The sequence below is a fragment of the Pangasianodon hypophthalmus genome, chromosome 18 (genome assembly GCF_027358585.1).
Source record: "Pangasianodon hypophthalmus isolate fPanHyp1 chromosome 18, fPanHyp1.pri, whole genome shotgun sequence".
NCBI classification, from domain to species: domain Eukaryota; kingdom Metazoa; phylum Chordata; class Actinopteri; order Siluriformes; family Pangasiidae; genus Pangasianodon; species Pangasianodon hypophthalmus.
This window is the reverse complement of record NC_069727.1, coordinates 18,306,770-18,323,775: the sequence shown is the minus strand read 5'-3', so window position 1 is coordinate 18,323,775 and position 17,006 is coordinate 18,306,770. Positions and strand designations below refer to the sequence as shown.

Sequence of the window (17,006 nt, the reverse complement as noted above, 5' to 3'; positions counted from 1 at the left end):
TGAATTTCCTGGTTACACAATTGCACTTTTAGACCATATAGTATACAGTTATAGAAGGGAATTATTTATAATTGCACTATCCGGTGTCACCCAGATGAGGATGGGTTCCCTTCTGAGCCTGGTTCCTCTCAAGGTTTCCTCCTCATGTCGTCTCAGGGAGTTTTTCCTCACCACCGTCGCCTCTGACTTGCTCATTAGGGATAAATTTATAAGTTTAAAATTTTTTTTCTGAATTTATATTTTTCTGTAAAGCTGCAATGTCCATTGTTAAAAGCGCTATACAGATAAAACTGAATTGAATTGCAAATTCTTTAATGTTTTTGAACGTTTAAACTGATTTAGTGGTGACAAAAAGTCAATTTCACCAGCCGCTGAAGGCTACTACATTATACAAAGTAACAGTGTGTGCTGTAATATTTTCACACATTAATACAGTACACTAGTATGTGATTTTGGACAAAATACACACGTTCTCTAGTTAGCATTAGCTGACACACACTCAAAATGACCAGTGAACCAAGCCTGGAGAAATGAGCCAAAGCAAATAAATTGCTGCAAAGGCAAATTAATCCCTTCATTTGTTCACCACACACCAAACCTGCTCACACAACTCTCGGCACAGAACCGATTTTTCCCCGGAGAGCACTGAGAAAACACAGGTCAATACCACAGTGCTATCAGTGCACACAAATGATTTAGCTTGTGGTTTCATGACATTCTGAAATGAATCAGCATTTCCCTGCTTAGGTTTGACATAAAACAAGTTACAAAAGACTGATTTTTGAAAAAAAACAAACAAACAAAAAACATTTCTGCTTGTATTGACATGCAAAATATTTCTCACTTTGTGAAGAAGGCTGTGAACAAGCTAATGAATATTAATGAACATTAGGATCTACTTTATGAATATTAGTTAGTAGTAGGGGCTAGGGTTAGTGAAAACTGTCTGTGCATTGGAGAGACAGAAGATAAAGTTACAAAAGTTTATTAAAATTGTTTTATAGACAAATACAAAAGTCCCTGCAAATAATATATGGGACTTTTAAAAAAATTTACATAACCTTAGACTACAATATTTCTAATAAATCATGATGTACAGTGTTTGGAAACTTTGCCTTTAAAAAAATTGACTTAAATAGTTGAGTTTGTGGTCTATGTAAAAAAAAAAAAAATTCCTTTGGCAATTGAGGTGTTGAGGTATTGCTGAAATATGTACAACCCCAGATATGGCCAATACAAAGTGACAGAATCAGTCTGATGTCATTGAAAGAAGTTCCTCTGTATTGAGTAAGCCTTGGTTGTACAACTGGATTTTATACCGGAGCCTCATTTTAGCAGGATTTTCGACTGTACTTTCAGAAGACTGTCGTCTGTCATCTGGAAAAGCATCAGAAAAGAAACAATGTAGAGTCTCATGTTAAACCAATCGAAGCCATGTATGACACATAAAGTTGTGTTATGTTATGTTATGTCATGTTATATGTCATGGTGTCTTTTGGCAGCTTTATATGACTTTCTCCAAAACAGACATAAGATTTGTTTACTTAGTGAAAGTGTAGGCAGATCAATTAACTTATTACATGCCTTGAGGGATGAATGATGGATTGTGGCTAAAGCCATTGGCACAGCAGTCCTCACAACCCATTTCTGCTCCGGCTGCACAGCTGCACTCAACAGGCCAGCTGCTGTATAGATCCAGTGCAGGGGCACACTCCGTCTGAAGGCACTGAACAGCTGCATCTTCTCTCCTTCCGTTCATGACAGAGCTGCTGTTCAGGCACATGCCACGTTCCTTCTTGCCCACAAAAGTGACCTCTGACTGGCTGCACTCTCGAGGTTCTGACTGTTCATGGAGCTTAGGCTTTATCATTTCATCATCCTCTTCAGGCAGGCTGGATCTCAACCTATGATCAGCGAGTGGTATGGAAGATGGCATCATGTCATCCAGGGTCCGTGGCTGCTCATCCACGGGAAAAGGCAAAGGGAGAAGCTCACTAAGCTTCTCTAACACCTAAGAGATGCAGACAAACAGCAATAATTCAGTTTATTGTTAGAATGTGTAATATTTATAGGGGCATGGCATGCCTTGCTCCCATTCTGGAGCACTTACACATTGGTCAAGTCGATTTTCATCATCACCCTATCCATGTACTCTCTCCATACACAGGACTACACAAAGAGCAAATGGGCTTAAAGGAACAACTGCAGCAAAATACAGTGAACAGATAAGATGTAAGTAATTACAGTGAATGATGAGAGCGACATTAGATTAACCCAAACAGCACAGTTGTACAAAGTTATGTTGTGTTATATTTGCTGTTGACGTTTGGTCCCAACTGTTGGTCCCCCTCGTGTGTGTGTGTGTGTGTGTGTGTGTGTAGGGGAGGGGTGTATTTACACTGTCCATGCTTGGCCTGGCTCGGGCTCGACTGCTTGTACACTCCAGGCCCAGGCGGAGCAGGCAGAGGGCAGCTGCAGTGGACCACTCTCCCGCTCTGGAGTCCAGAAAGCACAGGCAGGCATCCACACAGCCCTTCTCTTCTGCCTCTAAACTCAGCACATCCCTCTTAGAGAATGGGAAGAAAAATGGTATTAAAATCTGTCTATCTAGAGTGACGGTAGAGTCAATTCCGTAATTATTGGCACCCTTCAAGATGATTATTAAAAAGGCACATTGATCCAAGTTTTCTCAAACAATTGTATCACAAAAAATTTTCTGCAAAAACAATTTTAAACAGCCATAAAGATAAGCATACTGATGGGACTACAAGGAATTTGCTGCTTACAAGGTAAGTCCACCAAAGCCACTGTAAATTATGGTGGTGGATCACTGATGTTTTGAGGCTGTTTTGCAGCTAGTGATCGAGGGATTTTCTGAGAAGACTGCATCATGACACAAATCACTGTTTTATAAAGGCCATCTCAGTCTCCAGATTTAAAAATATGGTCTTAATAGAATATTGCTCACTTTGTGAAGAAGGCTATGAACAAGCTAATGAATATTAATGAACATTAGGATCTGCTTTATGAATATTAATTAGTAGTAGGGGCTAGGGTTAGTGAAAACTGTCTGTATGTTGAAGAGACAGATAAAGTCACAACAATTTATTAAAATTCACTCTAAATGTGTTTTATAGACAAAATACAAAAAATGCCTGCAAATAATATATGGGACCTTTAAAAATATTCAAACTTACATAACTTTAGAATATAATATTTCTAATAAATCATGATGTACAGTGTTTGGAAACTTTGCCTTTAAGAAACTGACATAAATGGTTGAGTTTGTGGTCTATGTAAAAAAAAAAAAAAAAAAAGAAATGCTTTGGCAACTGAGGCACATGAGGCAATATTTCAGGTATTGCTGAAATATGTACAAGCCCAGATATGGCCAATACAAAGTGACAGAATCAGTCTGATGTCACTGAAAGAAGATTAAGTAACTACAGTCAATGATAAGAGTGACATTAGGTTACCTAACTAACAGGGACTCTTGGGAAGATTGCATCATGACACAGAACACTGTTTTGTAATGGCCATCAGAGTTAAAAGTATGGTCTTAATGGAAACAGGACTGCACATGCACAAACCAAAGAATATAAAGGAGCTTAAGATGTTCTGAATGAAGGAGTATGTGATTTGAAGCAGCTAAAAGTGTCTCCAATATTGTTAGACATAACAGGAAGATAACTTCCTGAAGATAAGCCAGTGTTTTGCTGAGGAAATAAAATACAGTACTTGTCATGGTCTGGGCCAAATCCCCTGTGTATTTCCCCATGATTTCCTGTTTTTCCCCTTCCTAGTGTTCCAGTGTTCTCTCTCTGTCTCTCTCTCTCTCTCTCTCTCTCTCTCTCGCTTTCGTTTCTGTGATATGTGTGTGTGTCTCTGGGCGTAGCACTCCACTTCACACCTCTCCCGATTGGTTCATTGAATACAGCTGCTCCTCACTCACCACTCTGCAGTTCAACAAAAGAAGAGCCTCAGTTCTTTATCCTCTGCCTCGCTCCCCTTCCACCTGACTGCACCAGAGTTTAAATCCTGACCTTGACTGACACATTCACCATGCTCCTTTCCCACACATCCCCACCTCCTCAAGCTCTTAATAAAACCTGTTAGCCTTCAGTTCTGATGTCTGTGGTCTGCTTCTAGGTCCCCTTGTTCTTGTGATCATCAGCATCAACGACTTACGATAAAGTGGTAAAAAATAAACCTACAAAAGCAAGTTTCATTCATTTCATTCATTTAGGCTCATTTTCAGGAAGGGTGCCAATAGTACTGTATTTGACTATGGCTGTGTCAGTGAAAATGTTTTTGCCTTACCAATAATGTTTGCTTTGGTGTCTCTTGCATCACTTTCTTGCCTGTGCATGTCTCCAGAATGACCTGTGTATAAATACACACATTATGCCCTGGTCTGAATAAGGTTGTGTAAAGAAGAATGCTACAAAATCTAACATGAATATAATCAGTGAACATTTTGGGTTTGATCAGACCATGGAAAGGCAGAAGGAAATGGCAGAGTAGGAAATAATGGCAGAATAGGAAGTAACAGGAAAAATAGGAAGTAATATTATGAAAATATTGTAGATGTAAAAATAATAATTAAAAAGTAATGCTTAGTGGGCATCACATGAGGATTGTTTTTTTTATCAATGTATAAATTATGTTAACTCCACTTCATACATCTCTAAAAGTGTAATTAATTGCAGGTTACTGATTTTACCTGTAATTGCAGGTAAAATCAACTCACACTGTACAGGTTTGGAACAAATGCCTGCAGACACTATAACACATGCAGGGTCAAAAGAACAATTTGGCATATTCTGTTAATTCTAATTCAGTTGGACACCAGTCTAAGATTTTGCACAGTTCTGGAAACTCTGAGAAAATGTGGAATTTAAAGGCACATTTTTTTCCAGAATTGAAAAAGTATGGAAACCCTTTTAAAATATTTAAAAATGTTTTGAAGAATAAGTATCTGTTATCATTTAGACTGTAGAAACAGAGGCTCTAAACCTGTTACTTTCCACACTAATGCAACTTGCCTAATGTATATCATCTTTCGCATTTTCACAATTCATGATACAGTAAAATTAAAAAAAAACACTTTCTGAAAAGAGTATTGAAATTTGTCACATGGAAACCGCAAGAGCCCTGTTAATTTTGCTCTCTGTTTGACAGTATGTGTGTGTATATCCACAAAGGTCCAAACAAAGATAGGAATATCTGACAATTTTGACCCAGTGGGTCCACACAAGGAAAACTGTTTTTTTAAAACAACAAACTGCAGGTTTTTTTTTTTTTAAAGAAACCTTATGGTTACTGAGGTTAAGGTAGACTTAGATGTAAGGTAGACTTAGGTTAGACTTAGGTGTAGACATAGCATCAATTAGGTGCATTAATAATTATGTCAATGGAAGTTCCTCACCTAGTAAGACAAATGTGTGTGTGTGTGTGTGTGTGTGTGTGTGTGTGTGGGATCACCAACTCACCATACCAAGGCTGTAAATGTCTAAATTGACGGACAGCTTGCCATCACGTATATACTCCTCTGGTAAGTAGGCCAGGTTGCTGCGGGGGCCCGTGTCCATGGTGATGGTCCAGCTCTGGTTAACGGTGTGGGGTCTGAGACGAGCCATTCCAAAATCGGACAGCTTGGGCTGCAAACGTTCATCCAGCAGAATGTTTGAACTGCAGAACACAGTTGCAGGGTTGAACTGAAGCTTGTAACATGGTATAACAACTGCAGTAGTAAGCATCATAATGGAGCTGTAATAAGCATTCAACAATACCTTGTGATGCTTCCACAGATAACTTTGCAAGGCTGGGCAGTGTGCAGATGATGTACAGCCTTTGCTGTGCCTTTGATAATGTTGAGTCTCTCCTGCCACGTCAGAGGCCTCTCGTTTTCCTGTATGAAATGAAAGACTTTCACGATTATTACATCACCCAACCCATGAGGTCCCCCGTTTATGCTGAGCTAGTCAAACGTAGTAATCGCTAAAACTGAGAGACGCTTCTTGTGGCTGTACTGCTGACATGCTGGCTACATCCGAAGAGGCACGCACTCTCAGAAAAAAAGTAATAAACTTTCCCATTGCTTATCATACCTCGGAATGTCAATGTAGTGCAGTTTTAAAGTAAAATTAAAGGCAAGAGTTCAACCTTAAAACATCCTGGACCCTGTTTCAGTACTGTTTTTAACATGCCCTTGTCTGCTTGCCCTGACAATTTCCTCTTTAGGAATCCCTGATGCCATCTTAAGAGCCGTTTCATTACCGTATTAACACACTCTTCACCCTCCTGCCGTCTGGTAAACGGTACCGGAGCATTCGGGCCCTCACAACCAGACTGTGCAATAGTTTCTTCCCTCATGCCATCAGACTCAATACCTAGAACTGGACTGAATACACACAACTTAACATCCTCCATGCACATGTTTTGCACATATTTTATGCTGCTGCTGCTACTATTATGTTTACACATAATACAATACCATTATGTTTACATTACTTCAGCTATTTATATCAAACTCTGTATTATTTGCACTATCATCACTTGGCCACTTTCAAACAGAACTGCGTACTGGTTGGCGTTGTAGTTATTGTACTGTCTTGTTCTGTCTTGTGCGTCCGCACGTTTGCACTTGTGCACTTTATGTTTAATTTATGTAGCCCCTTGTAGTTCTGTGTTGTTCTGTGTCGTCTTATGTAGCACCTTGGTCCTGGAGAAACGTTGTTTCGTTTCACTATGTACTTGTATATGGCTGAAATGACAATAAACTCCACTTGACTTGACTCAAGTGAACTTTACTAGGTGACTCGTTGGAGCGGTGAGAGATCGAGTCATCATAAATGTAGACTTCAGGAACAGAAATCACTGTGATCTCACATAAACGTTATTTATAAGTTTAAGTCAGAGCAATTGACTATTTTGAAATAATTAATATTTGTACAATATTTTATAAGCATTTGATCTACTATGTTCAAACTGGGCTTTATGTAGCAAACCTGCGTGCACCACAGGTAATTGCTTCATGCAAGTTTATGATTAGTGCCAAAAATGTTCCTATTGTCAAGTGTGTACCTTGTTGTCCCCTCCTTCCTCTGTTTAGCACTTGTGTGACATAGGTGATACACTTCCAAATCGTGAAGGGAGGTCAAGGGAGATCATGTTAAAAACAGTACTGAAGCAGGTCACTAAGGACCCACACCCTGCACTTTGAAGTTTTCACTACTCCCAACACACAGTTAGCTAATTAGTTGGATCAGCTGCAGGGAAAATCAGTCTCCTCTGCAAGTTTTGGAACAGAAAGGCCGATTCCGTTGTTTTTGCTACACACTGAATTTCACCTTTCATTTCCTTTCTTTCTGTTCCAAAAAGGGCAGTGGTAGCTCAGTGGTTACGATATTGGCCTACTGATTGCCAGGTCATGAGTTCAATCCCCAGCACCACCAAGCTGCCACTGTTGGGCCCCTGATCAAGGCCTTTAACCCTCAACTGCTCAGTTGTATAAAAAAAATGAGATAAATGTAAGTTGCTCTGGATAAGGGCGTCTGCCAAATGCCATAAATGTAAGTTTCCTGATATTTCCACCTAGATGTGTTAAACAACTTAGAGCATGGCACCTTTGGTGGCAGACCACCCCATGTTTAGGTAAGCAAAAGTAAGTCTTAAAGTAATTAACAATTAATATTTAATTGCATGTCCCTTGCTTGCAATAACCGAATCAAGCCGGTGACATCACCAAACTGCTGCATTCTTCTTTTATGATGCTTTTCCAGGCTTCTAGCACAAATTCTTTCAGTTGTTGTTAGGTTTGGGGAGTTTCTCCCTTCAGTCTCCTCTTCAGGAAGTGAAATGCTGTTCAGTTGGGTTAAGGTCTGGTGACTGACTTGGCCAGTCTAAAAACCATCCACTTTTTTCACCTGATGATGTCCTTTATTGAGTTGGCAGTGTGTTTTGGGTCATTGTCTTGCTGCATAATGAAGTTCCTCACATGGATACATGGATACATTTCTTAAATGCATTTCTCTGTAAATTGGCAAATATTTATCTGTACAACTTCTTTTTTTATATAATATTATTTTCTCAAATTACAGTATTTTCTCAAGAATATATGTACCAAAAATGTATTAATAACCATAAGGAATATTTTACATTAATGCAAAAAACAAATTGTTATTCTGGAAAACCATTATTTTTCATTTGCTCTCAGGCCCCAGGAACATTTGTTGCCTGTTTCTTGTTTTCTCAGGGTATAAATATGATGTTGAACAAATGTAAAACCCCCTTTTCATCCATCACTCTAGGAAAAATGTTCAAAACAACAGAGACAAGTGGCTGTTGACCTGCACAAATCAGGTAATTATTAAAAATACACAAGCAGTCAAAATACCATGTAGTTTTCCAGCTGCCTGATAAATGCCATAGGTACAAAAACATCGTGTTGAAGGAACCACACCAGTGACACACTGCAGTTTTTATGAATGTATGCAACTGTACTAAAACCATAAATTAAAAATAGTACTCCAGCACAATACTACAACTGTACACTCAATACACACAGACAAAGGTGTTAAAAAACACTGTCTGCTTTTTGTCTAGTACATCTGGATTCAGCATGCACATGGCCACAGTGACACATACGTCAGTCACGTAATATGGATACTGCAACATACACACTGTTATTACCTTTGTTTAATAATTGATTTACCTCATTATGCAGTTTATGAAACAGAGATCCATTAGACATGAAGGGATAGACCAAACAGTAGTGCTCATCCTCTGAAAAACTACCCCAAAGCTCCAAGATGTTGGGATGATCATAGCTGAGAATGAGGAATAAAAATAAAAAAGGGATTATTATTATACCATAAGCAGAAACCAATTTCAACTAATTATAGTACAATGTACAATGTTTACAATGTATGGTAAATTAAAACTGGCTACACTTACAACTGTAGAACTTCGATTTCTGTTTTGAACATTTCCCACAAATCCTTCCAAGACTTCTTCTTCCCCTGTATTCAAAGTGAGAGGCATAATATTAAATTGATATATTACACTTATTTTTACATTCTTCTATATGCAATAATGGAACTAAATGCTTTCACCATGTGGGATGAGTATTATGTCTCTTCGAATAATACATCTTACTTAGAAGATAGGAAACCAGATGCCTTATATTAATAAATATATTAATAAATGCCGTTCTTACTTACAGTATGTTCCCTACATAATTATTATATGGCATCACACATCTATTAAATGATAGTTATAAAATCGAGACTATCAACTTCTTTGAATCATTTGAGAATCTAAATAAAAAGACGTGCAGTACTGTGCAAAAGTCTTAGACACCCTATTTTTTTTTAGTACAAACTTTGTTATAGATGTTTATTTTCCGACTTCTACATTATTGATTCAGTACAAAAACATTTTAGATTCTAAACATTAGTTTTCCAGCACAAAATGAAATGTTACAGAAAAATGTTTGTATGTCAGTAAAGAAAGCAGCAGATTCCATAAGAGACACTTTTCAGATAAAAACATAATGAAGGCTGCTGGGTTTCGCTGCAGAAATAAGAAGCGAGTCGACAGTCAAAGTCTCCAGAAGAACTGTGGCTGCTTCTGCAAGATGCTCAGTAACACTTCCAGCTCATTTCCTTATAAAACTGCACACACTGCACCTGAGATACTGTTTTTTTTTTTTTAAAGCGAAGGATCGTCACACCAAATATTGACTTTGTTTCATTTATTACTGTTTACTGCTCTTTAGTTTTTTTTAAATGTAGAAACATTTAATTTCATTATTTTTGAAGGCATCTTTGCTCTACAGCATTTCTTAGCATGTGCCTAAGACTTTTGCACAGCACTGTATGTGTGTACATATATATATATATATATATTTCCCACATGTCGTCAGAATGGTAGTCCACAGCACCTGCTTGAAAACCTTCACAGCAAAGCTTTCATTTCCTCGTCTTCCCTGGTAAACCTCTGCAAACGTGCTTTCTCCGATTTTCAAATCCTGGTGGAAGTTCCTAGTTCCCACTTTGACCTCTGAGTAAGTGATCAAAGCTTTCTTTCGTCTGCCTATGACAGGAAGAGGAAGAAAGGGCTAGGGTTTAAACACCTCTGAGTCTTCAACCTTTAGTTCTTTCCAAAGCTTAAACTCCCAGGGCTTGTCAGCAGGTCTTAACTTCCTCACTCTTATAACTCATCTGAGTACCTCAACACTTTAATTATAGTTAGAGAATTAAGCAGAGAGATTTTGAGCAACATTTCAAAAGATGGTGCTTTTAGGTGTTAATAAATCAAATGCAGAATATTACCTTCACCAAACACACACCCATGTGTGGTTCTCGGTTCTTCACTGAGAGGTCGAGGCTGAATAAAATAAGACAACCCATATCACTCACGTGACATTTTACGCAGATTCTTGCATGTCTGATTTAACAGTTTTTGAATATGGGCTGAAATTTCCTGAAAATACACACATTGATAGATTGTGTAGAACTACAAATAATTTGTCAATACCTTAGAAATGTTCTGGGCAGAAGAGGGATGTGGTGTGTCTTTGTATGAGTCTAGAAAAAAAGAACATGCAAACAAATCAGTGTAGTATCACTATGCCATTTCCTAAGCATAAAAATGCAGCTATTTCAATATTTCATATCTTTTTGTGAATTTTTTTTTTTCAACATGACAACATCAGTCACATGGATGCAATGTGAACAATATATCTAGCTTTAAACTGCAGTTTAGCTGAGCTAATGATGAGTCAGCAAGGAATTCCCTGTGGGAAATTTTCAGTGGAAAAAAAAAAAACAGACTCAGATTACCTTCAACCTCTCAAGTGTCACAAAAAATACTCAAAAGGAATAATGCTGCTATGAAAAAACACAACAGACATACGATGTCTGCTAAAATTAACAGATTGAAACCTATAATAGTAAAAACAGGAAGAGGAAATGCAGATATAGATACAACATGGAAGTGAAACACAAACAAAGAATGAAACTGTTGCCAGGGGTGACGAAAAGTAAAATAACCTCCTTCCCTGCAAATACCTCTACCTTTCCTCTCTTTGTCACACTGATACATTCAGTCACACATTCCCACACACATATGGTATACTCATTTGATCAAATACACTGACTATATAGGTCACTTTGTGGGTGTGGAATTACTGACTATATTCCATCTGCTGCTACGCACATACGTGTCAGACTTCCTCTAACCTGTGCATTAATCAGTGTGTGTATCTGATGAAAAGACCAGTGAGTTCACACCCACATGGGAATTAACGCATCAGTGTTTACACTCTACAAACACACTCTGGCACACACATGTACATTTATAACTACAGGCTGCAAACTTTTAGGCTGCAAACGAGAGGAACAAGAGGAACCGAGAGAATTATTAATGACATCACCACTCTCACCCATAGACTTTCATACACACAAAGCTGAATTAGTAAGACCAGTTGTAAAGGAATACTCCAGCATTTTTCATCATGACTTCTATCCACTGTATCTGTAGTGTATTTGTGATTACCACATACAAACATTTCATCATATTCTGTACTGAGCAGAGAACAGAATGCCTTTACAATGGAAGTTACAATGGAAGTATAAGAGCAGTTGTTGAATTCTATCAACAAATGACTATATAATGTGAAAACTACAACCATTATCCTTAACAATAAAGGTTTTAAGAAGAGACAGACATAAGAAAATGCTGCACCATTCAAAAATAAACAGTAAAGGAGAACTTGCTGAAAATCATTGTTTGTGGTAATTGGTCATACACCACAGATGTGTAAGATAGGTTGAGAAAAAAAAAAAACAACTCAGAACTGTCTGATGCTGAACACAAAAAGCTCTACATCTCTCTCTCTCACACACACATACACACACACACACTAAATTAGTACTGTAATTATAAATTTTAACAAACTGATCGTAATAAAGCAATAATGAAGCACCAACAGCCTAGTGACACCTTCAGAAACACACACACACACATAAATAAGTAAGGGGATTGGTACGTAGCTAGAACAGAAAGATACACTGACACAGACATTCTCCATCAAATACACACAGACGTGGATGTACGACAAACCTCAATTATTTTTTTCTTTACTTGTTAAATAGAATTAAAATGTCCTATCAAATCCATATTTGTTTTGTACCGCGACCAATCATCTTTTGCACAACACTGCCTATTAATCTTACTTGCTCTTCACTAAAGTAACTTTATGAAAAAGATGTTTTGATCTCAGTGTTTACACTGATCACCAGGGGAGCGCTCACGTACACACTCTGCCTCACATACAGGTGTATGTATTGATCACTAGAGCAGGCCTGTCATGCATAATCTCTAAGGCCGGGACTACATTTCTGACCAATATATTTTGTCTAATTCCTATTCCTATGCCTATTCAATGTCAGTGGATCCCTTGGGCACCAGCAGTCCACCTACGACAGCAGGTATGAATACACAAGTGCACACACTGATCAGTCTAGCAACACTCACACGTATAGTATATTCTAGAGCAGTGATTCTCATAGCAGGGTCCGAGGACAGCCAGCGATCCGTGAAGTATAACCAGGGGATCAGTGACTTTTTTCTTTTTTACATGATGTTTATTGGTGGAATCCACAACCCACCATTATCAAAGACATTATATTTATTACTGATTATTATTCGTTCTTACAGTTATTAGTCTGTATGTGTAAATTCAGTCTGTTTGACTGGTCACTGGAATGGAATAAATTTAATTCAAATTAAATAATGATCCTAATATTTGAGTAGTTTAATTATGTTTGTAAAATAAACCTGTGCTGACAGGGTTAATGGAAATTAGTTTAGAGTTAAATGGGGCTGCAGAAAGTGTGAGAACCCCTGCTCGAGCGCATGAATGCTCTTGTTTAATTGTTTTGCATTGTGTTTATGTTATTCTGAATGTTATTTGTGGTAATTATTGGGCTTCTTCCTTGGCCAGGGCTCACTTGTAAACGAGCTTTTTGTCTCAACATGATTAAATACATACTACATACATACAGTTGGGGTCATAAGTTAATATACGCCTTGCAGAATCTGCAAAATGTTAATATATTTTTTTAAATAAGAGGGATCATAAAAATTGCATTTTGTTTTTCATTTAGTGCTGCCATGAATCAGCTATTTCACATAACGGATGTTTCCATCTAGACCACAAGACACAATAATAACTGAATTTACACAAATGAACCAGTTCAAAAGTTCACATACGCTTCATTCTTAATACTGTGTGTGTTACCTGGATGATCAATGACTGTTTCTATGTTTTGTGATAGTTGTGCATGAGGCCCTTGTTTGTCCTGAGCAGTTAAACTGCCTGCTGTTCTTCAGAAAAATCCTCCAGGTCCTGCACATTCTCTGCATTTCCAGCATTTCTGCATATTTGATCCCTTTCCAACAGCAGCTATATGATGCTGAGTTCCATCTTTTCACACTGAGGACAATTGAGGGATTCGAACACAACTATTACAAAAAGTGCAAACATTCACTGATGCTCAAGAAGGCAACATGATACATTAAAAGGAGGGGGGTGTAAACTTTTGAACAGGATGATTGGTGTAAATTGTTATTAATTTGTTTAAAGATTTTTTTTAATTAATATTATTATTTAGTACTGCCTTTCAGGAGCTACTTAAGGTATTTACATGTTTCCCAAAAGACAAAATAACAATTTACACCAATCATCCTGTTCAAAAGTTTACACCCCCCTGGATGTTAATGTATCGTACTGCCTTCCTGAGCATCAGTGAATGTTTGTGTGTATATATGTGTGTCTGGGTGTGCATCAGGTGTGGCAAATAACCAAATAATCACTAATCTTTTAAGAAAAAACATTCCAGCGGATATTTTTGGAAAATTTTGTACACCCAGACATGTGTTAGTTTGAATTTTACATCAAAAATTTTAATCATTATCATGATTTTACCTTTGCATTGAAGAAGGCTATAGAAGTGAATTTCCCTGTTTCTAGCTTTTCCCCAAACAAACACTTCACTGCAGCAAAAGGAAACCAGCGAATGGAGGCACAGGAGCTCTCAGGAGCGCATCAGTTTCATTCTTGCTCATTTTCTGACTAATGATTTGTTGTTAAGACCATTAAATGCTTCATATTTGCCATTTTTAGCTTGACCCTATTTATATACACACATACACACAGTACATACACGTACACACACACACACATAGCCTACAGTATATACAGTACATACATACACACAGTACTCACACAGTGAAGGATTTTTCTGAAGATCAAGGGGATGTAAACTTTTGAACGGGGTCATTTTTATAAATTCAACTATTATTTTCTCTTGTGGACTATATGTAAACATCGTTTATGTGAAATATCTTATTCAGGTCAGCACTAAATAAACAATAACATGCATTTTGTATGATCCTCTTATTTTGGTAAAATAATAAACATTTTGCAGATTCTGAAAGGGGGATGTAAACTTTTGACCTCAACTGTATATACAGTATACACACACACACACACACACACACACACAAACACATATACAGTACATAGCTTACAGTATATACAGTACATACACACAGACAGTATACACACACACACACACACACACACACAGTACATAGCTTACAGTATATACAGTATGCACACACACACACACACACACACAGTACATAGCTTACAGTATATACAGTATGCACACACACACACACACACAGTACATAGCTTACAGTATATACAGTACATACATACGTACATACACACAGACAGTGTACACACACACACACAGTATATAGGTTAAAGTATATACAGTACATACATACATACACACAGACAGTATGCACACACACACATACAGTATATAGCTTACAGATACAGTACATACATACACATACAGTACACACATATACTCACATACACACAGTACACACATATACTCACATACACACAGTACATACATACATGCATACACTCAGACAGTATACACACACACACACACACACACACACACAGAGTGCACTCACCGTGAGAACGGAAGAGATCGAGTGCTCGATAGTGTCCCATATCTTCCAGAACCCTCATGAGATCCGCTACAGTTTTGTTCTGCTGAGCCCAGGACCAGAGCAGCTCGTGGGTGGGGCTCTTCCCAGCGGCTGCGTGCAGCTCCGAGCACCTGAGCTCCAGCCAGCTGGGCAGGATGCGAGCCGCTGGACAGAGAGCATCACAGCACATGTGAATGCCAGGCATGACAACACACAACACCGAGCGCGCACTGCACAGCTTTCTTACACACAGCTTTCTTACACACAGCTTTCTTACCCAAACCTCTCCATCCGAGGCTGTCCAAGCCGCTGTCCATCACTTTACAAAACGTCTCCATTAACAGAGGTGGCACGTCGAAAAGGTAGGTGGACGGCTCCAGTTTGCGGGACATGTTTCCCAGAAAGCACACACTGTGCTGCTGAACCACTGCGTGTTCTTCTCACAGCTGTGTGAATCGCAAGCTTGTTGCAAAAACCTGGAAATGCCCAAGCCCCGCCCATTTCCGCAAAACCACAGTGACGTACTATTGACATGGCGAAGCGGTACACATGGACCTTCAGACAGAGCACAGGTGTAGAGAGAAAATGCTTTAAATCACTCACGTCAAAAGTGATAGAAATATACGTGCTCTATTTCAAAATGACTCTCTGTTCCTCATATGACTGCAGAATGGACCAGGTCAGGTCAGGTGTTGTAGGGGAGACATTTATGTACCAGTTTCCCTTCATTTCTCTCTTTGTTTTTCTTTTTATCTTTTTATTAATATCTGTGTTAGTATTTTGCTTTGGCACTTCATTATGTTTGGCTATAAATGAACCCTTGGCTATTATCCCTTGACATATGTTCTGTTTACAACCCTTGTTTTGTATACAATTGTTGATTAATAATAAATAAATAAATAAATATATAAATAAATAAATAAAAATAATAATAATAATAATAATAATAATAATAATAATAATAATAAATAAACATACAAATAAATAATTTAAAGCAGAGCAAATGAGTAATGGCCAAGCAGTCCACATTCACCACTTTATTTGGCCATTATAGGCTCTCAAGTTCAAGTTCAAGTGGAGTTTATTGTCATTTCAGCCATATACAAGTACATAGTGAAACAAAACAAAGTTTCTCCAGGACCAAGGTGCTACATAAGACGACACAGAACAACACAGAACTACAAGGGGCTACATAATTTATACATAAAGTGCACAAGTGCAAACATGTACAGACAGCACAAGACAATGACTCCTGGGACAGACAATGAGCACAGTAAGTCCCAGTGCAGCGCCGACCAGCACACAGTTCTGTTTAAAAGTGAACCTAGTGACAATAGTGCAAATAGTACAAGAGTACAATACAAGTAGCTGAAATAGTGTAAACATAAGAGTAGAAGCCTATGTACAGTATAATATAATGATTATTGTAGCAGCATAAACATGTGCAAAAACTTGCAAAAAATTGCAGAGAGGATGGAGGATGCTCAGTTGTGTGTGTATATATGTGTGTGTGTGTGTGTGTGTGTGTGTGTGTTCCTTCAGTCCAGTTTCTGAGTATTGAGGAGTCTCGTAATTGAATTAATCCGAACAGCAGGTTTATATCACCTGGTCTAGACAAGTAGGATGTCCCCTCTAACCCTCCAATAAGCTTTGTGGTCAATTTGACCCCATTCAGTGTTTAACATCTCTAAATACATGATTGACATCATTTTTTTGCTTCTTATTTAATGACTTTTCCTAGTTTAATGGGGACAATGGGGTAAACATTAAATTAACATGACGATATGTTTTCAAAGTCCTGTAAACGTTTTGTAGCATCAGTGTTCTTTGGGATCAATTTGACCCCAGGCTGTTTTAGCTCTATAAAACTTATAAGAAATATCAAAATTTTACACACATTTGTTTTGGTTGTTTTGGATGAT

General features: G+C 38.0%; 1 protein-coding gene across 1 annotated transcript; it reads right to left on the bottom strand.

Moving 5' to 3' along the window:
- Positions 1 to 295: 295 nt before the first annotated feature.
- irak3 (interleukin-1 receptor-associated kinase 3) lies at positions 296 to 15,546 on the bottom strand. Its single transcript, XM_034313400.2, has 13 exons — positions 15,362 to 15,546; positions 15,067 to 15,249; positions 10,543 to 10,592; positions 10,338 to 10,392; positions 9,947 to 10,098; positions 8,959 to 9,023; positions 8,717 to 8,831; positions 5,793 to 5,911; positions 5,493 to 5,691; positions 4,321 to 4,383; positions 2,399 to 2,566; positions 1,585 to 2,011; positions 296 to 1,377 (listed from the first exon to the last, which is right to left on the bottom strand). Exons 1-13 carry the CDS (start codon positions 15,474 to 15,476, stop codon positions 1,250 to 1,252), a joined length of 1,839 nt encoding a protein of 612 aa, XP_034169291.2. The 5' UTR covers positions 15,477 to 15,546; the 3' UTR covers positions 296 to 1,249.
- Positions 15,547 to 17,006: the final 1,460 nt, after the last annotated feature.